General features: G+C 44.4%; 1 protein-coding gene across 1 annotated transcript; it reads left to right on the top strand.

Moving 5' to 3' along the window:
* Positions 1 to 6,113: 6,113 nt before the first annotated feature.
* LOC134346158 (E3 ubiquitin-protein ligase TRIM39-like) lies at positions 6,114 to 26,462 on the top strand. The gene is made up of 6 exons (XM_063047464.1): positions 6,114 to 6,524; positions 21,232 to 21,327; positions 22,535 to 22,768; positions 22,857 to 22,879; positions 23,450 to 23,562; positions 25,786 to 26,462. The coding sequence occupies exons 1-6, from the start codon at positions 6,114 to 6,116 to the stop codon at positions 26,334 to 26,336; spliced, it is 1,428 nt and encodes a 475-aa protein (XP_062903534.1). The 3' UTR covers positions 26,337 to 26,462.
* Positions 26,463 to 26,550: the final 88 nt, after the last annotated feature.

The following is a 26,550-nucleotide window of genomic DNA, read 5'->3' as shown; positions in this document are numbered from 1 at the left end:
TGTGGCAGAGCATTCCATAGATTTTCTACTCTGCGGCTAAAAAAATCCTCCTTACCTCTGTTGCATTGGTCGTCCCTCAATTTTGAGGTTGTGTTCTCTAGTTCTGTATAACCCCACCAAAGGAACTATCCATACTATCTAGTCCGTTCAGCATTCAGTAGGTTTCAAGGAGATCTCCCCCCTGCTCCACCCCCACATTCTTCTAAATTTCAGTGAGTACAGGTCCAAAGCTGCCATACGCTTCTGATATGTTAACTCCTTCCTTCCATGAAGCAAACTTGTGAAACCACTCTGAACTCTCTCCTTTCTGAGATATGTCACCCAAAACTGTACGAAGACCCATAATTCTCCCTGCACCTCTGGTATTCTCCACATTTAGATAATAATCCGCACTATTGTTCTTTTTACAAAAATGCATTATCATACATTTCCCAACATTGTATTCTATCTGTCACTTTTTTGCCCATTCTTCCAATTAGTCTGAGTCCTGCTCCAATCGCACTGCTTTCTCAACACTACCTACCCGTCCACCTATCATCGTATCATCCACATTTGCCACAAAGGCATAAATTCCATTATCTAATTCGTTGACAAACAACGTGAAAAACAGCGTTCCCAATACTGACCCCTGAGGAACACCACTAGTTACCAGCAGCCAACAAGAAAAGGCCCTTTTAATCCCACTCGCTGCCTTCTGCCTGTCAGCCATTCCATTACATATGCCCGTATTTTTCCTGTAACACCACAGGATTTTATCTTGTTAAGCAGACGTATGTGTGGCGCCTGATCAAACGCCTTCTAAAAATCCAAGCAAATGACATCCAGTGACTCTCCTTTGTCCACTTGCTTGTTATTTCCTCAAAGAACTCTAGTAGATTTCCCAAGCAAGATTTCCCTACACAGAAAGCAGGCTGACTTTCACTTATTTTATCATTAGTCTCCAAGTACCGCGAAACCTCGTCCTTAATAATAGACTTGAACTCTTTCCCAATCACTGAGGTTAGGCTGACTGGCAATTATCTCCGTTCCCTTGTCTTCCTCGCTTCAGAAAGAGTGAAGTGACATTTGCAATTTTCCAGTCCGCCCGGATCATGCCAGAATCAAATGCTTCCGACCAAGGCATCCGGTATCACTTCTGCAAGCTCTCTCGGGACTCTCGGATGGAGTCCATGTGGCCCAGGTGACTTAAGACCTTTGCGTTTGCCTAAAACTTTTTCCATCCTAACGACAGTGCCAGTAACTCCTGCTCCATGACACTCACGGACAACTGGTATATTGCTCGTGTCTTCTACTGTGAATACAGCTGCAAAATACCCATTACCTTAATCTGTCATTTCTTTGTCCCACATTTCTACCTCACCAACATCATTTTCCAGTGATCCAATCTCAACTTTCATCACCCTTTTACTCTTTGTATAACATTAAAAAAAAAACTTTCGGTATCCTGCTTTATATTTTTGGCTAATCGGCCCTCGTATTTCAACTTTTTGATTCTAACATTATAGTTGTATTTTGTTGGATTTCTTAAGTTTCCCAATAATGCAACTTCCCACTCACCTTTACTACCAGAGGAGGGAGGGAATGGCGACTCAGACCATGAGAGGCCTGCGTAGGGCATTTTCATCCCTTGTAAGGCACAGAATGGAAGTCTATCTGGGGTGTCACTCCTCGCACAGACACTAGAGCAATGTGTGGCAAAGTGCCTTGTTCAAGGACACAAACACGCTGCCACAGCTGAGGCACGAACTAGTGACCTTCAGATCACGAGACGAACGCCTTAACCACTTGGCCACGTGCCTAATACATATTTACGACCAAATATGCCCTTTCCTTAACTTTTATGAATTCTTTAACTTCCTTTGTCAGCCACAGTTACCTACCCCTGTCATTGAAGAACTTCTTCTTCTATGGGACATATCTATCCAGCACATTGTGAACTATTCCAAGAAACTTCGGCCATCTCTGTTCTGCCGTCATCCCCGCCAGTATCCTCCTCCAATCCACCTAGGCAAACTTCACTCTCATGTCTCTCTAATTCCCTTTCTTCCATTGCCATAGGGATATATGTGAGCTATGCCTCTCCCTCTAAAATTGCAGGATGAATTCAAACATATTCTGATCACTACTTCCCTGGGGTCCATTTACGTTAAGCCTCCTGGCAAAATCTAGGCTATTACACAACGCCCAGTGTAAGATACCTTTCCCCGAATAGGCTCAAGCACAAAATACTCGAAAAATCCATCTCGCAGGCATTCAAAAAATTCCCTCTGTTACGATCTGACGCCAGCCTGATTTTCCCAATTCCTTTGCATATCGAGGAAATTACAATTGTTTAATTATCCTTATTACTTACCTTTTCCAGCTCCCTTTTCAATCTTAACCCTACATCCAGGCTACTATTTGGAGGCCTATATAAGATTCCCATATTGGATTTTTCAACCTTGCAATTTCTTAACTCTACCCACAAAGATTCAACGTTCTCTGACTCTATGTCACCTCTTTCTAAAGATATAATTCCATCTCTTACCAACAGAACCACGCCGCTGCCTATGCCTTACTGCTTGTCCTTTGGATACAAAGTATATCCTTTGGTGTTAAGCTCCTACCTAACACCTTTTTTCAGATCCGATGTCATAAGGACCGAACCCCAATTATTCCACGAGTTCGTCCACCTCATTCCGAATGCTACGAGCAGTTAAATACAACAGATCCTGCATTATTCGCCCTTTTGAATGTTACATCTGGGGTACAATTTGACTTTTCCCTCTGTCTGCATTTGTACCCAGTCATTGGTTTGTCTTTCCTTACGTTCATATTCCACGCCTAATCTAATTGTAAACCTGCTGGCTCATCCACATCTCTCTCATTCTGGATCCTATTCCCCTGTCATATTACTTTAAACCACTCCCAACAGCTCTAGTAAATCTGCCCGCAAAAATATTGGTCCCCCTCGGAATCAACCGCAACCCATCCTTTTGTACACCTCTCACCTGCCGCAAAGAGGTTCCAATTATCCAAAAATCTGAATCCTTGCCCCCTGCTCCAATTCTTCAGCCAAGCATCTGTCTGTCACCTTATTCTGTTCCTATCCACACTATCGCATGGCACAGGCAGCAATCCTGAGATCACTACCTTTGAGGTCCTGCTTCTCTGCTTCCTTCCTAACTCTGTAACTTTTTTTTAGGACCTCCTCTTTTTTTCTTCCTGTGTCCTTGGTACCAATATGTGCGGCGACTTCTGCTGCTCACCTTCAATTGTCAGGAAATTGCGGACGCGTCTAGAAACATCTCGGCCTCGGGCACCTGGGAGGCAAACAACTATCCATATTTCTCTTTCACGTCCACAGAATCGCCTATCTGTCCCCCTGACCATAGCGTTCTCTATAACTGCTGCCGTGTTGATGCAGGAGCTCAAAGACTGTTGCCCTGGATGTTGGATATGTAGCACCCACAGCAGGATAAAACTTAACGAAATGGTGAGCAGTAAAGTGATTAATTTCCGCTGGGTTCGCTGTTTCCGTGCCACTCTGACTCCCACACTCCTTGGTCACCAAGAGTTTCCTCCTTATTGTCTATGGTCCGGCTGATCTGCCTGATGGTCAGTGTGTTGGAAGGTACAATCAGCAGAAACTTAGTAAACGGCGTTAATATTGTCCGAAGCTAACAGTAGGCCGCCAATACTGGTAATGTGTAGTAGAAGGTGAATTTTACAATGCAGAACAATAGTATATAAGCAATTGTTTTTGCTGGTTCAAATATAGAGTACACCTCAATATTCAATGAAAAACGGAACACACAAACTCACGTTATAACCATCGCCGCCTTTCTCTCGGTGCAATATTTAGCTCCCAGTTTCTTAAAACATATGGCGATAAACCAATCAAAGTGACAAAGACAGTGAACTGAACAGAACAGTCAATACCAACCAAGCTCATGAAGAAAAACAGTCGGCAGACTGGTGTGTAATCCAGAAATGAACCTGGAAAATACATGATCTGAGAGAGAATGACATTCACGATCAGGATAATAAGATCAGCGACTGCTATTGCCAACTGGTAGCAGGTGATGCACCTAGAGAGACCGCAATTTCTCCAGGTCAGATTCATGCTTGTCAGCGCATTCGCTGCAAGAAATAAATGGAAATGTTAGAAACAATTTCCTCCGGCCGAGCAGGAATAACAGAAAAACTCGTGGTCATGTATGCTTCTGTCATTGGAATAGCACCGAGAAGGTGAAATAATCGATAGAGAGCGATGTGTTTCTTTCCATTATTTTAAATATTAAATTGATTAATTGATGTAAAATTTGGTAAAAGTGACGTTGAGCGTGGATCTACTGACATATGGTGAACACTCCTCAGACACACTGATATCCGTCATGTGGATAAGTCTCTTATTCAAACCTTATCCGCGATGCATGTGAGTCTGCTGTGGACTTAATCGCTTTCACTGATAGCTTTGCCAACCATTCGCTTCAAGGGGAACACGGGTGGACGATCATCCCAGGAATACCCACAGTTTGTCATGGAATAAAAGAAACTAACGTACAATGCTGTTATCTTAACCGGTTACAGAGTTCGTTATCGCATTCATACTCTTGGTTCACCACTCTCGGTGTCATGGTCGTTGCAATCATTTAGATGTTTTTCTGCCTCTTGCTTTAGGTTCAAGTTTATTGTTATCTGACTCTGTGTGTGTGTGTGTGTGTGTGTGTGTGTGTGTGTGTGTGTTTGTGTGTATGTATGTATGTATATATGTGTATATTATATACAGCCAAGCAAAACAACGATCTTGCCGACCATGGTGAGCCTAAAAATCAGAGAACGCACACAACACATAAACAAAATATTACCACAAATAAGTTAATAAAATAGATTTCAAAGTGCATTTGGTGTGCTGCAAGGGAAAATAGCAGTATACAGTAAGCAGCACAGTAAATATTTCTGTCCTACAGTCATGGAGGGAGGTTATCATCATTAGTCTCGCAGCCTGAGGAAAGAAGCTGTTACCAAGTCTAGCAGTATTGATCCTGACGCTTCTCTAGCTCCTTCCTAATGGTAGTGGGTTAAAAAAAAATCGCTGGAGGATTTGTACAGATCATCAAGGATCCCTATTAAATCTTCTCCCTCTCCACCATTAAGGGCACCAAATAGGTGCGAAGACCATTCACATGCTAGTCGGGATCATCTACTATATTCAGTGCTGCCGGCGTAGCCTCCCTTTCATCGATGAGACCAGATGTAGATTGGGGGACCGCATTGTCGTGCACCTTCGCTCTGTCTACAACATAAGTCAGGCTTTTTACTCGGCTGCCCATTTCTATTCGATTTTCCATTCCCATTCCGACACGTCAGTCCATCGCCTCGGCTTCTGCCAGGATGAGCTCACACTCAGGTTGCTGGAGCGACACCTCATACCTCCAAACTGATGGCTTGAACATCAATTCCTCTATCTTCCGGAAGTTATTCAAATCTCCTCATCTCTCTTTTTTTAATTCCCCATTATGACTCAGGTCTTGCCCCTTTTCTTATATCCTGCCTATCACCTCCCTTTGTAGCCCTTCATACGTCCTCTTTTTCCGTGTTCAACTATCCTTTCCAATCATATTCCTTTTCTTTCTGCCTTCTACCTCTTCCACCTGTCACGGCTTCTACTTCATACTGCTCTCACCGCCCACCTGTCACCTTTCCCTTCTCCGAGTTTCAACTATCTTCTGCCAGTTTGTACTCCTTACCCTACCTCACCTGCTAATTCTGTCTCCTTCCACCTTCTTTTCCAGTCCTGAAACGTAGACTGTTTGTTCCTCTGTATAGGTGTGTGGTTTCCACTCGTAACGACAATTCCCCTCCCTCAGACTCGATTTCCAGCTCAGAGTCTCCTCGATCCGCTGAATTCCTCCGGCGTGTGCTTGCTCGATGACGTATGGTGTTTTGTTCACACTGATTCTCTATGCAGTCTTGGTTTGCTGCCAACCGATTCAGAGTTCAGTAGTGACTCAAAGCAGAAACATGCAAATACTTTAGAATTCTTTTAACCTCGTGATAATTTGGAAAAGAGCAAATGTTTCCCGAATCGGAACCGAAAGCAAGAGAGCAGATAATCGACAAACTCGACGATGGCGTCCGGAAAACTGCTCGCGGGACTATGCCAGGAGCTTATATGTCCACTCTGTTCAGAGTTGTTCACCGATCCGGTGTCTCTGGAGTGTGACCACTGCTTCTGTGGATCTTGCATCTCTCAGGTTTGGGAGAACGTCCAGGGAGACGTCTCCTGCCCCCAGTGTCAGCAGGTATTCACCCAGAGGAATACAAGAGCCTCCCGAACCTTGGGCAATGTCGCAGAACAGCTCCGGCGTTTGAGCGTGAGGGCGAAGCAGCGGGAACTGGAACTGTTCTGCTCGGAACATGACGAGAAGCTGAAACTGTTCTGCGAAGAGGAGCAGGAGTTGATCTGTCCGGACTGCTGGAACGGACAGCACCGGACTCACAGCGTGATCACTGTCAAGGCTGCAGCCGAGAAGTACAAGGTAAGCGTATCGCAGAGGAGAACGGGAGCGGGAAATGGGGACAGAGAGGCAGGAGGAACGAATGTGGAAATGAAGTCAAGAGGTGAAGAAGCTGGTGAGAGAAACAGGACGTTACATTTCCCTTCCTCACCACAGACCAACCTGCAAATTAACCTATAGGGAATCCTGATCAAAGACACCCGTCCCTTTGAACCTCGGTTGTTTTTGTATTTTCTCTCCATTTACAAAATTCATTCCTTCTACCAAACTGCATGACCATACACTTTCCGACACTGTATTCCATCTGCCATTTCTTTGCACATTCTCCTAATCTTGTCTTTCCGTTGCCCTTCTACTTCCTCAAAACTATCTGCTGCTCCATTTATCTTCACATTGTCTGCGAACATTGCAAAAAAGCTCGCAATACCATCATCCAAATCATTGACATATAACACTGAATCAACCCCAACGCAGAATTCTGCGGCATACCACTAGTCACCGGCAGCCGACCATAAAAGGTCCCCTTTATTCCCACTATTGGCAAATTCGCCACAGCTTTATTCATGCCAGATCGTCTCCTGTAAGCCATTGGCTCATAGCTTTTAAGCAGCCTCACGTGAGCCACTTTGACATAGGCCTTCTGAAAATCCAATCCACAGCATCAACCGAGACTCCTTTTTCTATCATGCTTGTTATTTCTTCAAAGAATTCGAACAGATTTGTCAGGCAAGATTTTCCCTTGAGGAAACCAGACAGAATATGGCTTATTTTATCACATCCCTCCAAGTACCCTGACAGCTCATCATAAATCATCGACTCCAACACCTTCCCAACCACTGAGGTCAGGCTAACTGGCCTATAGTGGCCTTCCTTCTACCCCTCTCACTTCTTGAAGAGTGGAGTGAGATTTGCAAATTTCCAGTCTTCCAGGACCATTCCAGAATCTAGCGGTTCTTAAAAGGTTATTACTAATAACTCCAGGATCACTTCAGCCACCTCCTTTGGAATTCTTGTGTGTACATCAACTGGTCCAGGTGACTTATCTACCTTCAGACCTTTCAGCTTCCCAAGAACCTTCTCTCCAGTTATGGTAGCTTCAAACACCTCATGAGCCCTGACATCTGGAACTTCCATTGAACTGCTGATGCCTTCCACCGTAAATACTGATGCAAAATACTTATTCAGTTCATCTACCATTTCGTTCACCACCATTACTACCTCAACAGCATCATTTTTCAGCAGTCCAATATTCAATCTCGCCTTTCCTTTACACTTTATCTCTCTGAAGAAACTTTTGGTAACTATTTTAATATTATTGGCTATCTTATTCTTGTAATCCATCTGTACTTACTTGGTGATTTTTACTTATTTCCTGTTGGATTTTAAAATCCTCTAATGGACCACTAATTTTTGCTCTATTATTTTCCCTCTCTTTGGCTTTTATGTCGGCTTTGACTTCCCTTGCTTGCTGCAGTTGTGTCATCTTTCCTTTTGAATACTTCTCTCTCTTGGGATGTATATTTCCTGTGCCTTCCTAATTGTTTCCAGAAATTCCAGATTTTGCTGCTCAGCTGTCATCCCTGCCACTGTTTTTTTTTTCCCAGTCATCTCTGGCCAACTGTTCTCTCATGCCTCTGAAATTCCCTTTATTCCACTGTAGTAGTGATACATCTGAATTCAGCTTCACCTTCCCAAATTTCAGAGTAAATTTCATCATATGAGTCTTGATGAAGGGTTTCAGCCTGAAATGTTGACTGTACTTTTTTCCATAGATGCTGCCTGACCTGCTGAGTTCCTGCAGCATTTTGTGTGTGTTGCTCAGATTTCCAGATTTTTTTCTTGTTTGTGATTCAATCATATTATAATCACTTTTCCCTTAAGCTCTCTACTCAATTCCGTTCATTGAACCTAATCCAGTTTAGGTGATCCCCTAGTGGAAAAAGCCATAAACTGCTCTAAAAAGCCTTCTCATGGGTATTATACAAATTCCCTCTCCTGGAATCCAACACCAACCTGATTTTCCCAACAAAAGTACCCCATGACTATTGTAGCATTTCCCTTTTAGCATGCATTTTTAGACCACATCCTTACTACTGTTTGGGGGTCTGTATACAACTCCCATCAGAGTCAGTTAATCCTTGCAGATAATTAGCTCTATGCATAATCTTTCAATACCTTCCAACCCTTTCTCAGCTCTTTCTAATGATTTGATTTCATTATTTTACCAACGGAGCAATGCCTCCCCCTCTGCCTGTTTCAATACAATGTGTATCCTTCCACATTAAATCCCAGCTATCAGCCATGATTCAGTGATGCCTACAACATCATACCTACTAAGCTTCAATTGTGTTGCAAATTCATCTACCTTATTCTGTATACTATACGCATTCACATACATCACCTTCAGTCCTGGATTGACCCTTTTTGAATTTTTCCACCTTTTATTTTGTAACTCATCCTGTTGACTGACTACAATTTTACACTACCAACAGACTCTCTTCAGCACACATTGCCTCTGTTTCCAAAGTGGCTACCTGCCTTCAGTACTATTATCCACCTTTTCTATGATACTTTATCACTTGTTCACTTTGAGGATCGGGGTGTCATGAGAACATAGAAAATTGAAAAGTCCAGCACAGGAACTGGCCTTCTGGACCATGGTGTTATGTGACAAATAGTTACATTCTCCCAAGCCGTCAGGCTGATCAAACCCTCCTCCCATTAACCAACCCTATGGCACTCTCAGCACTACTAACTTATCATTTCCTGTCAGTTACTTTACATAGAGATATTCCTGTACCTAGCATCACTTTATTTACATATGCTATGTAGATAAGTTAATCTTATGTATTTACTCTTTGTACAGTATGTTCTTTGTGCTTATTGTGTACTATCCTGCATCTGATCTGGAGTATCAATTGTTTAATTTTCCTTTACACTGGTGTACAGATGAATGACAGTAAACAAGCTTGAGTCTTGAAATCTTGATGTCATAACGGGCTGGCGCCGGGAGCGGACCCAAATGCAAGACACAGACACTGAATTACTAGGAACAGGACAGGACTAGAGACTAGAGTTACTGACGTGACTCGATGCAGACAAGGAGCTGGGACATGAACACAGGCTTGAGCTAGGACATTGGCTAGGCAAGTGGGATCATATAACCATATAACAATTACAGCACAGAAACAGGCCATCTCGGCCCTTCTGGTCCATGCTGAACTCTTACTCTCACCTATTCCCACCGACCTGCACTCAGCCCATAACCCTCCGTTCCTTTCCTGTAGGACCAGGACTAGGAACTGGGAACTAGGAGCCTGGGCTTGGACTCTGAGCCAGAGACTGGACAAGGACCCAGGACCTGGGTCTTGACTCAGGCTCAGACACTGGAATGAGGTGAGGACATGAAGTGACTACAGGACTGGATGTGGCTTGAGTTCCTCGAGTCTTGAGTTCTTCTTGGCTTGGGTTCGGACTCTAAGCCAGAGACTGGATAAGGACCCAGAACCTGGGTCTTGACTCGGGCTTGGATTCTGGAACTAGGCGAAGATATGACGTGGTCTTGGGAGACAGGAACCTCGGAGCCTTGGACAAGGACTGGACACTCGGAGCCTTGGTCTAGAGCATGGGAACACTGATCCTAGGACTTGAGAGACAGGAACATGGAACACAGAGCATTGGTCATCTTGGGAGACAGGAAGGCAGAACACAGAGCCTTGGTCCTCTTGGGAGACAGGAATGCAGAACACAGAGCCTTGGTCTTGGGTAGGACAGGAACACAGAGCCTTGGTCTAGAGCACAGGAACACAGAGCCTTAGACTTGAGAGGCAGGAACACAGGGACATGGAACTCAGAGCCGGGACCCCTCCTTGGGAACAGGACTAAGGACTAGGACTCGTACACAGAACAAAGAGCCAGGACCCCTCCTTGGGAACAGGACTTGGGGCCAGGGCTCTACACAGAATGCTGAACATGACGAGATGGTTCCCAACACTAGGTAGCGGCAAACGGCAAATGGCCGGACCTACCTAGCGAAGGTGTGGACACAGAGACAGATCCAGCTCAATGATAGACAGTTCCTTATCTTGACACAGCAAAGCTCTGGTCTCGCTCCGGTGGTTGAACTTGACAAGGTTGCAGGGCAAGGCTCCAGAAGGAAGGGGAAGGGAAGGGAACAGTCCAGCCTCAGGTTAACGACAAAGACAGCCTGGCTTGCCCTCCAGAGGCAAGGACAGGAAAGGACAGATCCAACCACAGGGTAACGGCAAAGACGGCCTGACTTGCCCAACGGAGGCAAGGATGGGACACTGACGAGACGAACCAGCAACCACACGCGAACCCAGGACCACTTATATTCACAGCTCCAGGACGAGCACCAGTTGCCTATTATTAAGCCTAAATGAAACAAGGGACAGCCGGAAGACCCAGAGTGCGGAGTCCACAGACTGGACCATGGACCGGAACACAGACTTCATGGACTGGACAATGACACTTGAATCTTGAAACTAATTAAACTAGTACTTGCACACTAATGAAACCAAATCGTGTTCATATTCCTCCATTCTCTGCACATCCACATCCCTATCCAAGAGTTTTTTTTAATCCTCTATCAGATTTACAACTTCTGGGAGAGCATTCCAGGAACCTGCCACTCTATAAAAATAAATCTTGCCCGCACATCTGCTTTCATATTACCCTCTCTCATACTAAATTTACGCCCTCTTGCATTAACCATCAGTTATTAATTCTGTCAGTTACTTGACTGTCTCAATAGGACATCATTTTGCTGTGCATTCTATGCATTGGGTTATTTGGTGGCAATAACATACAGACCAAAGGTATTTTGGAAATGTAAATGGTAAAATAAGTGACAGTGGTAGAGGAGGTTCAATTGTGATACGAGAATCATAGAGTCATAGAGTACAACGGCATGGAAATAGGCCCTTCCGCCCAACTTCTCCTTGCCAAACTATTTTTCCACCTCGTCCCATTGATCTGTACTGAGAACATAGCCCGCAAAACCCCTCTTGTTCATACACTTATCCTTGACTTCCAATGGTAGCTCGTTCCACATTTTAACGTCTGAGTGAAGAAATTATCCCTCATGTTCCTCCTATAAGGGGTGTGGAGGGAGTGGGCTGGGTACAAATGGATGGGCTTAGTTCGATGATCGGGTCGCCATGGACTGGAGGAGCCGAAGGGCCCGTTTCTGCACAGTAGTACTCAGTGAATCAAAAGATTTCGACATTGCAGTGTGGAAGTAAGCTGCTTCCTTAATCTGCTACTCTTCTTCTTGTGAATGTGCTGTTGGGGAGGGCGTTTCTGGATGTAGATCCAGTGACAATGAAAGATCGACGAAGTAATTTCAAATTAGGTGGGTGTGCAACTGAGACGGGGAATCCTGAGGAACAGGACAGTGGGGAGACTAGAGGAACTGAGCGAAGAGTAAGGTAACAAGGAGACCACAGATAGCTGTTTTACTTTTCCATGAAGTTGAAAACACAGAATTAAAAATGTTCCTGCTTCTGATCACACCCTTCCTGGCTGTGCAATGCACTCACTATGTCTACAGCCTTACACACCCTCTGGTCTAGGCCTTCTTACACATGCACAATGCATAATGACAATGGAATAATATGATTAAGCATTTTTACTGAGTACTTATCTCCAATAACTCTCCCCTTCACCTGAATGGGGAACATGACTTAACTTTTCTGCCTTCCAAAATTCTTCAAGATCATCACCCCTGTTTCTTTGGGATATTTCTTTCAACCCAACTCTGATCCAGTATTTGGTGCCCCATTCTAATGCATTTTTCTCTGGGACTGGGTTTGACCTGATTACTCAGCTTTAAAATTCCTTGGATGCTTATTATATTATTATGCAAAAGCACATCTCTGCCATATCTCAGTGTTCAAACAACTATTATATAATCGAGGAGCAAATTCAGAAATCAGAGTTACACAGGAATTTAGGAGTTCAAGAGAAGAATTCCCTCGGGGGTTAACTTGCAGACTCAGTCAGTTGTAAGGCAGGCAAGTGCAATATTCACATTTATTTCCAGAAAAAAAGAAGATAAAGGCAAGAATGTAAAGCTGAGGCTATGTGATGTGCAGGCCTGACCACATTTAGAGTATTGTGAAAACTTTTGAATCATTTATCTAAAAAAACTACACTGCCATTGGAGAGCGTCAGAAAAGATTTATGAGAATAATTGGTGTTGGTGTACTTGCATGATCTCCTTGTATTTGTTGTGGGCACATGGCCAAGTGGTTAAGGCATTGGACTAGTGACCTGAAGGTTGTGGTTCGAGCCCCAGCCAAGACAACGTGTTGTGTCCTTGAGCAAAGCACTTAATCACACATTGCTCTGCGATGACACTGGTGCCAAGCTGTATGCCCTAATGCCCTTCCCTTGGACAACATTGGTGTCGTGGAGAGGGGAGACTTGCAGCATGGGCAACTGCTGGTCTTCCATACAACCTTGCCCAGATCTCTGCCCTGGACAGTGAAGACTTTCCAGGCGCAGATCCATGGTCTCACAAGACTAACAGATGCTTAGTATTTGGATCTACCTTGGAAGAACATGAAGCGAGATTACTGCAGATGCTTGGCCACTCGGAAGCTGAAGGGTTAGAACTTTCTCTGGACAAGTGCCAGGTCTGCTAAAGACCCCAGACTATGAGCATTCTGCACTCATTCCTGGGGTTCAGTGGTTATTATTGAAGATTCCTGAAGAGCTACGTCAAAGTGAGACACCCCTTGAATCAGGCTCAGTGCGGTTACCCTCCCTTGGGGAAGAAGGGGAGGTGAAACAAAAGAGCAGAGGGTGGAGAATATTTAAACCCTTTGGAGCCTGTTGGACAGATGTTGGATGTAAAAGGTGGGGAGGCTTTTCAGTCGCTGTAGGAGCTGCTGACCCAGGTGCCAGTGGTGTTTTTTGCGGACCCCCGATTGCCATGTGTATTGCACACAGATGACACCCGAGAAGGTTTAGGGGGCGTCCTGTATCAGGATGTTTTGTCACGACGATTGTACAAGGGGCTGGCCATGGATGAGGAGTGGAAGAGAGTTCCTGCCCCTGGGGTGAAGACCATGTGTGGGTTTGCCATCACCGTCAAGGTAGAGGAAAAGTAGAAGGATACTGATTCGGTGGATGATGATCTGGATGTGTAGTATATACTGCTTTTCGCTAACTTCCCATTGATTGAGGAACAGACTCCTGGCCCTTTTCCCAGTGAGTCAGGTGAGGTGGGGGCAACTATCTGTGGGTAGCCTGTATTACCGCAGGACCCTGAAAGAGAGGAAGCAGGGCCTAGACACAGGACAGGGGTCTGCGAGTTGCCGGGGGCCATGAGTGATAGATTGAGAGACTATTCGGCAAGCAGACCCAAAGTATCCCCAGTGGTGTCTGAGCCTGCAGAGTTAGGTGAGGGGGTGTGGTGGTCTCAGAGAATTAATAAACCACCAGATAGGGTGGGCTATGTAGCGCCTGGGGAACAGGGCGTGATATCTACTGTTCGGGGAGCTATGTCACTGCTTTTGCACCTGGGGTGGGTTTTGTATTTGCAGAAATGGTTGGCAAATTATCTCAAAGTCATGAGGACATACCTAAATTTGGTGGGGGAAGAGCATAAGGGCTTCTCTGTAATGTTAACTGCTAAGGTTAATGTAATGGCATCTCTGATGAGGTAAAGGTTTCTCTGTAGCAGCAATGTTTGGGCTATAACTAGATATAATGGGTGACCATCCAATGGGGGAAATGTTATTCTTTCTTGTGTATCTGAAAGCTGTTGGTTTTGCGAGCTTTTGCCCGAGGGCACGAGAGGAATGAAGATAGTAACAAATTGAGCGAGTCGGTGGGCCGCCCGACTGGGTGGACTCTGGGTGGCAGTCCGGGGGTTGACGACGCGCGGAGGAGATTGAATGGTGGATGGAAGATATCGCTGAGTGAGCTGCAACTATTTGTGCATGGACTGCTTAGTAAGATTATTGGCACCTTTTTGTTTTATATTTTGTTTCTCTACTAATCACATAGTCAAACTAAGATTTATAAATCTTAATCGTTTAACTGCATATTGTGTACTGTATGTTAGTTCTCAGTACTGATCTGGCACGGGGACACATCGCGCAGCATCCAACCAAATGATATTTATTAAGTTTGGCTGGGCAAGGGGTTTAGCACCCCGAGATTAATCCTCAAGGTGAAGCGAGTGTTACACCTTCAGCAATTGTGGAATTGAATTTAGGAGCCGAGGGGTAATGTTGCAGCTATATAGGACACTGGTTAGACCCTACTTCGAGTACTGTGCTCAGCCCTAGTCGCCTCACTACAGGGAGGATGTGAAAGCCACAGAAAGGGTGCAGAGGAGATTTACAAGGATGTTGGCTGGATTGGGGAGCATGCCTTATGAAAACAGGTTCAGTGAACTTGGTCTTTTCTCCTTGGAGCAACGGAGGTTGAGAGGTGACCTGATAGAGGTGTATAAGATGATGAGAGGCATTGATCGTGAGGAAAGTGGAAGGCTTTTTCCCAGGGCAGATATGGTTGCCACAAGAGGACACAGGTTTAAGGTACTGGGGAGTACCTCATCACGGTCTTAAGGTGCTGGGGAGTACTTTATCAGGGCCTTTTAATCCTTGCAGATCATTAGCTCTATGCATAATCTTTCAATACCTTCCAACCCTTTGTCACCTCTTTCTCATGATTTGATTTCATTTCTTTTTACAAATAGGGCAATGCCTCCCCCTCTGCCTGTAACAATACAATGTGTATGCTTAGACATTAAATCCCAGCTATCAGTCATGATTCAGTGATGCCTACAACTTCATACCTACTAAAGCTTTAATTGTGTTGCAAGTTCATTTACCTTATTCTGTACACTACACGCATTCAGATACATCACCTTCAGTCCTGGATTGACCCTTTTCGCTTTCGTCCACCTTTTATTTTGTAACTCATCCTGGCTGTTGACTGCAAATTTGCACCACCAACAGACTCTCTTCACCACACATTGCCTCTGGTTGCAAAGTGGCTACCTGCCTTCAGTACTATTACCTACCTTTTCTATGATACTTTATCATTTGTTCACTTTCAGGATCGGGGTGTCATGAGAACATAGAAAACTGAACAGTCCAGCACAGGAACTGGCCTTCTGGACCACAGTGTTACGTGACAAATAGCTACTTTCTCCCAAGCCTTCAGGCTGATCAAAACCTCCACCCATTAACCAACCCTATGACACTCTCAGCACTACTAACTTATCACTTCCTGTCAGAGTTACTTCTTGTAGCGATATTCCTGTAACTGGCGTCACTTTATTTACATACCCTGTGAAGATAAGTTAACCTTATGTATTCATTATTCGTATAATATGTTCTCTGTCCTTATTGTGTATTATCCTGTATCGGATTTGGAGTACCAATTGTTTAATTTTCCTTTACACTGGTGTACAGATGAATAACAGTAAACAAGCTTGAGTCTTGAATCTTGAATCTTGAAACTAATTAAATTAGCTCTCGCACACCTAACAAAACCAAATCGTGTTCATGTTCTTCCATTTTCTGCACATCCATATCCCTATCCAAGAGTTTTTTAAAATCCTCTGTCAGATTTCCAAATTCTGGCAGAGCATTCCAGGCACCCACCACTCTATAAAAATAAATCTTGCCCGCACATCTTCTTTCAACTTACCCTCTCTCGTATTAAATTCATGCCCTCTTGCATTAACCATCAGCAATTAATTCTGTCAGTAACTTGACGAGCACAAAAGGACATCATTTTGCTGTGCATTCTATGCATTGGGTTATTTGGTGGCAATAACATACAGACCAAAGGAACTTTGGAAATGTAAATGGTAAAATAAGTGACAGTGGTAGAGGAGGTTCAATTGTGATACGAGAATCATAGAGTCATAGAGTACAATGGCATGGAAATAGGCTCTTCCGCCCAACTTCTCCTTGCCAAACTATTTTTCCACTCGTCCCATTGATCTGTACTGGGAACGTAGCCCTCAATACCCCTCTTGTCCATACACGTATCCTTGACTTCCGATAGTAGCTCGTTCCACACTTTAACGTCTGAGTGAAGAAGTTATCCCTCATGTTCCTCCTATAAGGGTTGTGGAGGAAGTGGGCTGGGTACAAATGGATGGGCTTAGTTCGATGATCGGGTCGCCATGGACTGGAGGAGCCGAAGGGCCTGTTTCTGTGCAGTAGTACTCAGTGAATCAAAAGATTTCGACATTGCAGTGTGGAAGTAAGCTGCTTCCTTAATCTGCTACTCTTCTTCTTGTGAATGTGCTGTTGGGGAGGGCGTTTCTGGATGTAGATCCAGTGACAATGAAAGATCTACAAAGTAATTTCAAATTAGGTGGGTGTGCAAATGAGACGGGGAATCCTGAGGAACAGGACAGTGCGGAGACTAGAGGAACTGAGCGAGGAGCAAGGTAACAAGGAGACCACAGAGAGTCCGATATACTTTTCCACAAAGTTGAAAACACAGAATTAAAAATGTTCCTGCTTCTGATCACACCCTTCCTGGCTGTGCAATGCACCCACTATGTCTACAGCCTTACACACCCTCTGGTCTTGGCCTTCTTACACATGCACAGTGCATAGTGACAATGGAATGATATGTTTAAGCATTTTTACTGGGTACTTATGTCCAATACTTCTCTCCTTCACCTGAATGGGGAACATGACTTAACTTTTCTGCCTTCCAAAATTCTTCAAGATCATCACCCCTGTTTCTTTGGGATATTCCTTTGAACCCACCTCTGATCCAGTATTTGGTGCCCCATTCTAATGCATTTTTCTCTGGGACTGGGTTTGACCTGATTACTCAGCTTTAAAATTCCTTGGATGCTTATTATATCATTGTGCAAAAGCACATCTCTGCCATATCTCAGTGTTCAAACAACTATTATATAATCAAGGAGCAAATTCAGAAATCAGAGTTGCACAGGGATTTAGTAGTTCAAGAGAAGAATTCCCTCGGGGGTTAATTTACAGACTCAGTCAGTTCTAAGACAGGCAAATGCAATATTCACATTTATTTCCAGAAGAAAATAAGATAAAGGTGAGAATGTAATGCTGAGGCTTTGTGATGTGCAGGCCTGACCACATTTAGAGTATTGTGAGCACTTTTGAATCACTTATCTAAAAGATATGTGCTGCCATTGGAGAGCGTCGGAAAAGATTTATGAGAATAATTCTGGGAAAGAGGGGATAACATATGAGGAGCATTTGATAGCTCTGGGCCTGTACTTCCTTGAGTTTAGAAGAATTTGTGTGGGGGTGGGATCTAATTGCAGCTCACCAAATATTGCCGAAAATCTAAAAGCCTAGATAGAGTAGACATGGCAACACTCACAAGACGCTGGAGGAACTCAGCAGGTTGGGCAGCATCCATGGAAAAGATCGGCCGACGTTTCGGGCCGGAACCCTTCATCAGGACTGTAGGGAGAAGGGGCAGAGGCCCTATAAAGAAAGTGGGGGTAGGGTGGGAAGGAGAAGGCTGGTAGGTTCCAGGTGAAAAACCAGTAAGGGGAAGGATAAAGGGGTGGGGAAAGGGAAGCAGGGAGGTGATAGGCAGAGAAGGTGAAGAAAGAATAGGGGAAAACACAATGGGTAGTAGAAGGAGGCGGAACCAAGAGGGAGGTGGTAGGCAGCTGGGGGAGGGGGCAGAGTGACATAGGGATAGGGGAAGAGGAGGGAATTACCGGAAGTTGGAGAATTCTATGTTCATACCAAGGGGCTGGAGGCTACCTAGATGGTATATGAGGTGTTGCTCCTCCAACCTGAGTTTAGCCTCATCATAGCAGTGGAGGAGGCCATGTATGGATGTATCTGAATGGGAGTGGGAAGCAGAGTTGAAGTGGGTGGCTACTGGGAGATCCTGTCTGTTATGGCGGACGGAGCAGAGGTGCTCAACGAAGCGGTCTCCCAATCTGCGTTGGGTTTCACCGATGTAGAGGAGACCGCACCAGGAGCACCGGATGCAATAGATGACCCCAACAGACTCACAAGTGAAGTGTTGCCTCACTTGGAAGGACTGTTTGGGGCCCTGAATCGTGGCAAGAGAGGAGGTGTAGGGACAGGTGTAGCACTTGCACTTACAGGGATAAGTGCCAGGTGGGAGATCCGTGGGGAGGGACGTGTGGACCAGGGAGTTGCGGAGGGACCGATCCCTGTGGAAGGCGGAGAGGGGTGGAGAGGGAAAGATGTGCTTAGTGGTGGGGTCCTGTTGAAGGTGGAGGAAGTTGCGGAGGATAATGTGTTGGATCCGGAGGCTGGTGGGGTGGTAGGTGAGGACAAGAGGAACTCTGTCCCTGTTGTGTTGGCGGGAGGATGGGGTGAGAGCCGAAGCACGGGAAATGGAGGAGATGCGGGTGAGGGCATCATTGATGACAGCAGAAGGGAAACCACAATCCTTAAAGAAAGAGGACATTTGAGATGTCCTGGAACAGAAAACCTCATCCTCGGAGCAGATGCAGCGGAGACAGAGGAACTGGGAATAGGGAATGGCATTTTTGCATGTGGTGGGGTGGGAAGAGGTATAGTTGAGGTAGTTATGAGAGTCAGTGGGCTTGTAGAAGATGTCAGTAGACAGTCTGTCTCCAGAGATGGAGACCGAGAGATCGAGAAAGGGGAGAGAAGTGTCCGAGATAGACCACGTGAATTTGAACGCTGGGTGGAAGTTAGAAGTGAAGTCGATGAAATTAACAAGCTCAGCATGGGTGCAGGAAGCAGCACCAATGTAGTCGTTAATGTACCGAAGGAAAAGTTGGGGAGCAGTACCAGAATAGGTTTGGAGCACAGACTGTTCCACATAACCAACGGAGAGGCAGGCATAGCTAGGGCCCATGCGAGTTCCCATAGCTACACCCTTGGTCTGAAGAAAGTGGGAAGAGCCAAAAGAGAAGTTATTGAGTGTGAGAACCAATTCCGCCAGCCGGAGGAGAGTAGTGGTGGTGGGAAACTGGTGAGGTCTATTATCCAGAAAGTAGCGGAGGGCTTGAGGCCTTCTTCATGGGGAATGGAGGTTTATAGGGATTGGACATCCATCATGAAAATGAAGCCGTTGGGACCGGGGAACTGGAAGTTATTGAAGAGGTGGAGGGCATGAGATGTATCCCGGATGAAGGTGGGGAGAGACTGAACAATGGGTGACAAAATGGAGTCCAGGTAGGCAGATACAAGTTCGGTGGGACAGGAGCAGGCAGAAACTATGGGTCTGCCGGGACAGTCAGGCTTGTGGATCTTGGGGAGGAGGTAAAACCGAGCGGTACGGGGTGAGAGTATAATGAGTTTAGTGGCTGAGGATGGAAGGTCTCCGGAGTTGATAAGGGCAGTGATGGTACGGGAGACAATGGTTTGATGTTTTTTGGTGGGGTCCTGTTCCAGGGGTAAGTAAGAGGAGGTGTCAGAGAGCTGCTGTTTGGCCTCAGTGAGGTAGAGGTCCGTCCACCAGACTACTACAGCACCACCTTGATCAGCGGGTTAGAGTTAGAGTAGACATGGGGAGGACATTTCCAATACTGGTAGAGTCTGGGACCCAAGGGCTCAGCCTCAGAATACAAGGACACCCCTTTAAAACAGAGATGAAGATAAACTTCTTTAGCCAGAGGGTAGTGAATAAATGGATGAGCAGACTTGCTCAGCAAAATAGCTTAATTTTCCCCTGTGTCTTATTACCTTATGAATATGAAGTACCTATTTTAGTGTCTCTGTATAAATAGAGTGTCCAATTATTCCTGTGTTTTGTGTTTTCAATATCTGTCCATAATTTTTTTCTATTTTCCTACATCAGGGACAAAGATTATTTGGCCAATTCAATTGGCATATTCAATAGTTCAATTTTAATTGCCATTGAACCATTCACATGAATACAGCCAAGCGAAATACCGTTCCTTTGGGGCCAACGTACAAAACACAGTACCAACAGTCATGCACAGCACACATATAATTATGATACAGAAAAAAACATACACTGACACAATAATATGAATAATACTTATATAGCCCAAGTCTCTGAGTGTCATGGCCTGTGGACTGATGGTGTATGGAAGTTGTCCTGGAGCCACATTTCTGCAAAACCCTTAGCAGTTTCTCATCTCACACAAGCATAACTGCAGATAAGTGCAATCCTGAGCCTCCTTCAGTTGTCATCAATTCCCTCACTTATTTGTAATCACATACCGCTGATATTCCCAGTGTTTATTTGTGTGTTTTGAGTGCCAATGAAGTTGCCCGTGTATGTCGGCCAGCCTGGTGTTTGTTCAGATATATGGGGTAACCTAGTATTTGTGTGGATAGTTTGAGGTTGTGTTTGTTTTTGTACATCTATTGGGTCACCCCAGTGCATGTAAATGCGCTTGCTATTGTTTATCTATAATTATAATATTAGATACCCCGATACTTATAAAAATATTTTATGTTTGCTGGTATTTGTCTATTCTACTGAGTGTTATCTCCCTTAAATATTTAAACGGTACTGTGTACTAGTGATGCCAATATCCAGATATCAATCGAGCATATTTCACTGGTGGGCTATAGATGTATTAATCCTGGTATCAAGGTAAGTTTAGTGGAAAATCCTGTAAAAGATTATATCTTTCGCTGCTGACTACCATACTAAAGACTGAATTGATTATATTTTGACCGCTACACTGACCATGTAACAAACCATAATCATTTACTCATCCTGAAAACACCAAATGTTTCAGGGCAGAATAGAAGCTGTTTTGGATTTACTGAAAATGAAAATGGAGAACCTTACTAAAAGAAAAATCAAAGAGGAAGCAATGCTGGGAGAGTCAAAGGTAAATCCAATCCACTTTTAATGATCTTACGGTGAATTAATTCAAAGAATTTAGCCATTAGGAGAAGGGCTAGACTTGTTGCCTATGTCTGGTGCTCTAACTGATATGACTTTCCATGCTGAGATCCAGGGTAATGTCTACATCCAATTATTTCATTGCTCAAGGGTTCTTGGACAATGAGCCCTCTAGGGCGTGCATCCTAATGTGGGCCCTTTAAAATTTTAATATAGTCTTCAGACATAACAAAGATATATATTGTATGCAAACAAAGAAATACTGCCAAAAAAAATTATCCATGGCTGTTAGATTCATAGCACTATTGCCTCTCATGTGGTTCCCTGAAGTGATATCACTTTCAATATTCAAGGGTCTCTACATGAAACTCAACCCCTCTGTGTGTGGCAGTGCAAGAACCCAAGATTGTGTTCTGTCCCACAACTTCTTAACATTAGCTTCACCAAGCTTCAGTCCATCCATCAGCATGTACTCCAGTAGCCTGGAAGATGCTGAAGTGAGTCACAATATGTAAGTGGGTGTTTGGAGAGTTACTGGAACTAGATTTGCAAAAGGATCCCCCTGATTTTCTGTAGCTCACCTAATTTGCTTCATCATTCTATGGTCTGAAGGTGGCAACACTGCACCAACACCACAACTAGATGGGAGAATAGTATAGCTCATGGTGGAATGGTGGCGCAGACTCGATGGGCTGAATGGCCTACTTCTGCCCCTTTGTCTTGTGATCTTGTAAACAATATACCAGTTAACTGAGGCAAGTCAATCACTGCTGCGTCCATGTATTCTAAAGACACCAGGAGGAAGAAATCAGTGCGAATCAACAAAATGTTTGGATCTTAACAAAGAAATAAAATATATCATGAGTGGAAGGGAAAAAAGGTATAGAATTACACAGCACAAACAAGCCCTTCACTCCAACTCATCCTTGCCAACCATCACCTACCTCAGCTGGTCTCATTTTTCTGTGTTTGGCCCAAATCCATATAAACATTTCCTATCCATGTACCTGTTTGAATGTCTTTTAAATGTTACTGGGTTCAGATTACTTCAGACGCTGCAAGAGAGTTCATGGCCGAGCAACTCGTCTTCTGTTGAAACTGTGGTTTCCCAGGTCATAATAACATGTGACAGAATTTCTTCAAGTTAGTCTATCTTTGCAGTTGCTTGTGCTTTACTTCCTCCTTCTCTGCAGGTGTGGGTGGAGAAAGTGACAGATGAAATCAGAGCAGAATTCGAGAAGATGCACAATTTCCTGAAAGAGCAGGAAGAGATCTTGAGACATCAAATAAAAGAAGATGAGGAAAAATTGTTGAAGAAACTGGAGGAGAAGGTGAAGGAAATCGAGGATGAAATGTCATCTACTGAGGTCAAAATCTCAGAGATACAAGTACACCTGGAGTCTAGTGATGACATCAACATGATGAAGGTAACTAGTAATATGGAACTAAGTTTGGCTGGTTTCAGAACTATGTCTGCTTGATTTTAATCATTGTCCTTTGTCTTTCTCTGTTTAGGACATTAAAGACATTCTATGCAGGTGAGGCCATCTCATTGTCTGTTCTTGCCATGTACCTATTTTGTTGTTGTTTCTTATGTAGAATCCACCCCCCCCCCCGGTAAGTTTCTATAAATGTACATTTGGAGAGCATTCGGATTGGTTGCATCACCACCTGGTATGGAGGGTCCAATGTGCAGGACTGAAAGAGGCTGCAAATTGTTGACTCATGCAGATACATCACAGCCACAACCCTGTCCACCATTGAGGGCATTTTCAAGAGAAGGTGCCTCAAAAAGGGGGAAAAAATCACTCAGGATCCTCACCATCTGCAACATGCTCTCTCCTAATGACTGCCATCGAGGAGAAGGAGCCTGATGACACATACTCAATGTTTTGTCACAGTCTTTCCCCTCTATAGTCAAATGTCTGAGCTGTCCATTAACTTATTACTACCTCACTATACCTCTTTTGCACTTCTAATTTATTCTAACGCATAATTTTTTTATGTTTTGCACTGTACTGCTGCCACAAAACAACACATTTCACAGCATATGTCAGTCATAATCAACTTAGTTCTGATTCTGATGTATGCACCTTGTCTTTCCCAAGATGCACTGTCAACCAAGTAAGAGTAGGTGAAGAGGAGCTGAGCGGAGAAACCTTCACTGAACCCTTCCAGTCTTTCAGAGTGTGGAAAGCCATGAGGAGAATAATTGAACCAGGTAAAACTGACTGCACTCTCCTACTCTCTGCTTGCCATGAGAATAAGTGTGCTATTGTGTTAAACACACATCTTTCAACTGAATATTTAATCTACCAGCCAGGACATTGAGTATAGTAGCAGGGATGCCATGTTACAACTGTTGAAGACATTCATGAGACTGCATTAGGAATGCAGTGTGCAGATTTGGTTGACTGGATAGAAGATGGATGTCATTAAGCTGGAAAGGATGTAGAAAATATTCAGAAGGACATAACTGGGACTGGAGTGTTTGTGTTATAAGAGAAGACTGGGTAGTCTGTAGCTGTTTTCACTGAGGTGAAAGAGACTGAAGGATGACATTATGGAGTTTTGTAAAATCATGAGGTTGTAGGGGGCTCTGGATAGAGGTAGTACCTTTTATGTCTGGCAGCTGCACTCCACCTGGATGGGAATCGCTGGTCTTCATTAATCTCCAGAAGTTCTCATGTTCACTGTACCTCCATATGGCACATCGCGGTAATCCATTTCAACTGGCAGGCTAAATGACATGAGGGTGTGGTGTTAGCACGGCACCACTGGGTAAAGGACCTCTGCAACAAAGACACCGGCCAGGGCATATGAGTACTCCGAAGAGCTACAATGGACATGTGTCCGAGACCAGGGTGAGCCTCTGAGTTGGAGAACATTGGCTGTTGTCTGGCCTGGAGAGCATTGGGCACCACCAGGTCTCACAACCCCAAGACACATGAGAGTGCCCCTACAATAGATAGGCAGCTTGTGGTATTTGAAGGAAACCAAAAAATCATAAGGGGCACAGATAAGTTAAATGGACATGGTAGGGATACATACAGCTCTAAAGCTAGGGGAATCTAAAGGGTTTAAATGGGAAGGTAAAGATTTAAATGGGGCTCCGAGAACCATCTTTTTCAGACATAGGGTGATGGGTGTCCCATTCATAAAAAGAATGGCTTTGGTTTTGGAAATGTCCATTGATAATCACAGTGATGGAAATATCCATTGATGATCACTGTGATGGAAATTGAATAGTTGCCTCTTCATTTTCAACAAGCAGTCAAGCTGATTGTTCTCACTGACCAGTAAGTGACTCAGCTAATGGATAGAGGCTGATATAAGAGTCTAAGCTAGTGGAGGGAGCTGGAAGTAAAAAAGAAAAGCTACAGATGCTGGAAAGCTGGTGGAGGTGGTGGGGGTCAGGGTTGGGGCCAGGGTCCATTGTATCGGAAAGAATGAATAGTCTTGTAGTGTTGCTCAGTCATTCCTCCGAGGCCATGAAGGTAATCTGATGTCTAACCTCTTGTTTCTGTCTCTTCCTGGGAATCCAGCCATTCTTCTGCACCTGGTCCCAGTCCTTCGTGTGTGAACCATGACAGACAAATTGTGTTATGTTATTCTAAACAAGACAATGGTTAGGCCACACTTGGAGTATTGTGTTCAATTCTGGTTGCCCTAGTTACAGGAAGGATGTGAGTGTTTTGGAGAAGGCACTGTAGAGGTTCACCAGGATGCTGCCTGGAATAGAGGTTATAAAATATAATCGCAAACATGAGGAAATCTGCAGATGCTGGAAATTCATCAACACACACAAAATGCTGGTGGAATGCAGCAGGCCAGGCAGCATCTATAGGAAGGGGTACAGTCGACATTTCAGGCCGAGACCCTTCGTCAGGACTAACTGAAAGAAGAGATAAAGAGATTTGAAAGTGGGACGGGGAGGGGGAGATCCAAAATGATGGGACAAGACAGTACCCCTCCCCCTCCCACTTTCAAATCTCTCACTACCTCTTCTTTCAGTTAGTCCTGACAAAGGGTCTCAGCCCGAAACATCCACTGCACCTCTTCCTATAGATGCTGCGTGGCCTGCTGCATTCCACCAGCATTTTGTGTGTGTTGCTTATAAAATATAATGAGAGTTTAGACTAATTCTCCTTACAGTTTACCTTTATGGGTGGTCAGAGTTAACAGGAAATCATGTAATATATAATCTCTGCATGATAGAAGCTTGTTGTTAGATGCTTGATGTTAAGGCCTGTTGTCATGCTGCACTGCTCTTTTCCCTATGTTAATTGGTAGAGAATCTCAGTGGGTAATTGGCCTAATTCAGGTCCTTTGCCTAATAATGACTGAGGGATCATGAGACACTTTCCTTCTGGGCTTGTCCTCCTCGCCTATCCATACCAGATTGTGTTTTGTGATTGTAATGTGTTCTTCTGATTGATTCCAGTCCCAGAGCATCTCACTCTGGACCCAGAGACTGCAAACAGCCAGCTCCTTCTGTCCCAGGACCTGCTTAGTGTGAGGCAAAGTGAGGAAGAGCAGGAAAAGGAGGAAGACGTGCTCGATCCACCAGCCCGGTTCGATGTCTACCTGTGCGTTTTGAGCTCGCAGGGATTTACCTCTGGGCGACACTTCTGGGAGGTGAACGTTGGGCACAAAGTCCAGTGGGTAATCGGTGTCTGCAGAGAGTCTGCCAACAGGAAGGGTGACATTATAACCGTTCCTTCACATGGTTATTGGGTCATAGGGCTATTTGGCGAAAATGACTACAGAGCATCTACCTGCCAAGACGCTGTCATTCCAGTTGATAGAAAACTTTGGAAGCTGGGGGTTTACTTAGACTATGAAGGGGGTCGAGTGTCCTTTTACGATGCTGACAAGATGTCTCACCTGTACACTTTCACTGACACCTTCGATGAGAAACTTTACCCCATCTTCAACCCCTGCAATAACCTGACTGGCCGAAACTATGAACCGCTAATATTGTGCAGTCATTGACAGTACTCAGTCATCATGTACAACACTGTGCATGAAAGGAAGACGGTGAATGTTCCACCCCTTCTTTAAATTACAGTTCAGCATTTAGTCCCATGATCTACAGCGGATCAGGTTCCTACAGCAGAGAAACAGTACATATTCCAATTTAATCAAATCAATAATCTTGAAGAAATTGCAAGGAAAATTTACAAGTATATTTCCTGAACTTGAGAAA

This window comes from Mobula hypostoma, chromosome 5 (genome assembly GCF_963921235.1).
Source record: "Mobula hypostoma chromosome 5, sMobHyp1.1, whole genome shotgun sequence".
In the NCBI taxonomy this organism is placed as follows: domain Eukaryota; kingdom Metazoa; phylum Chordata; class Chondrichthyes; order Myliobatiformes; family Myliobatidae; genus Mobula; species Mobula hypostoma.
This window is presented reverse-complemented; position numbering and strand designations above follow the sequence as displayed.

Bases quoted from the DNA above. Each gene is read 5' to 3' on its own strand.
- LOC134346158 (XM_063047464.1), top strand. From the start codon at position 6,114: ATGGCGTCCGGAAAACTGCTCGCGGGACTATGCCAGGAGCTTATATGT. The intron at 6,525-21,231 runs GTAAGCGTATCG...CAAATGTTTCAG, and splicing joins CTGCAGCCGAGAAGTACAAG to GGCAGAATAGAAGCTGTTTT. The intron at 22,880-23,449 runs GTGAGGCCATCT...GTCTTTCCCAAG, and splicing joins ATTAAAGACATTCTATGCAG to ATGCACTGTCAACCAAGTAA.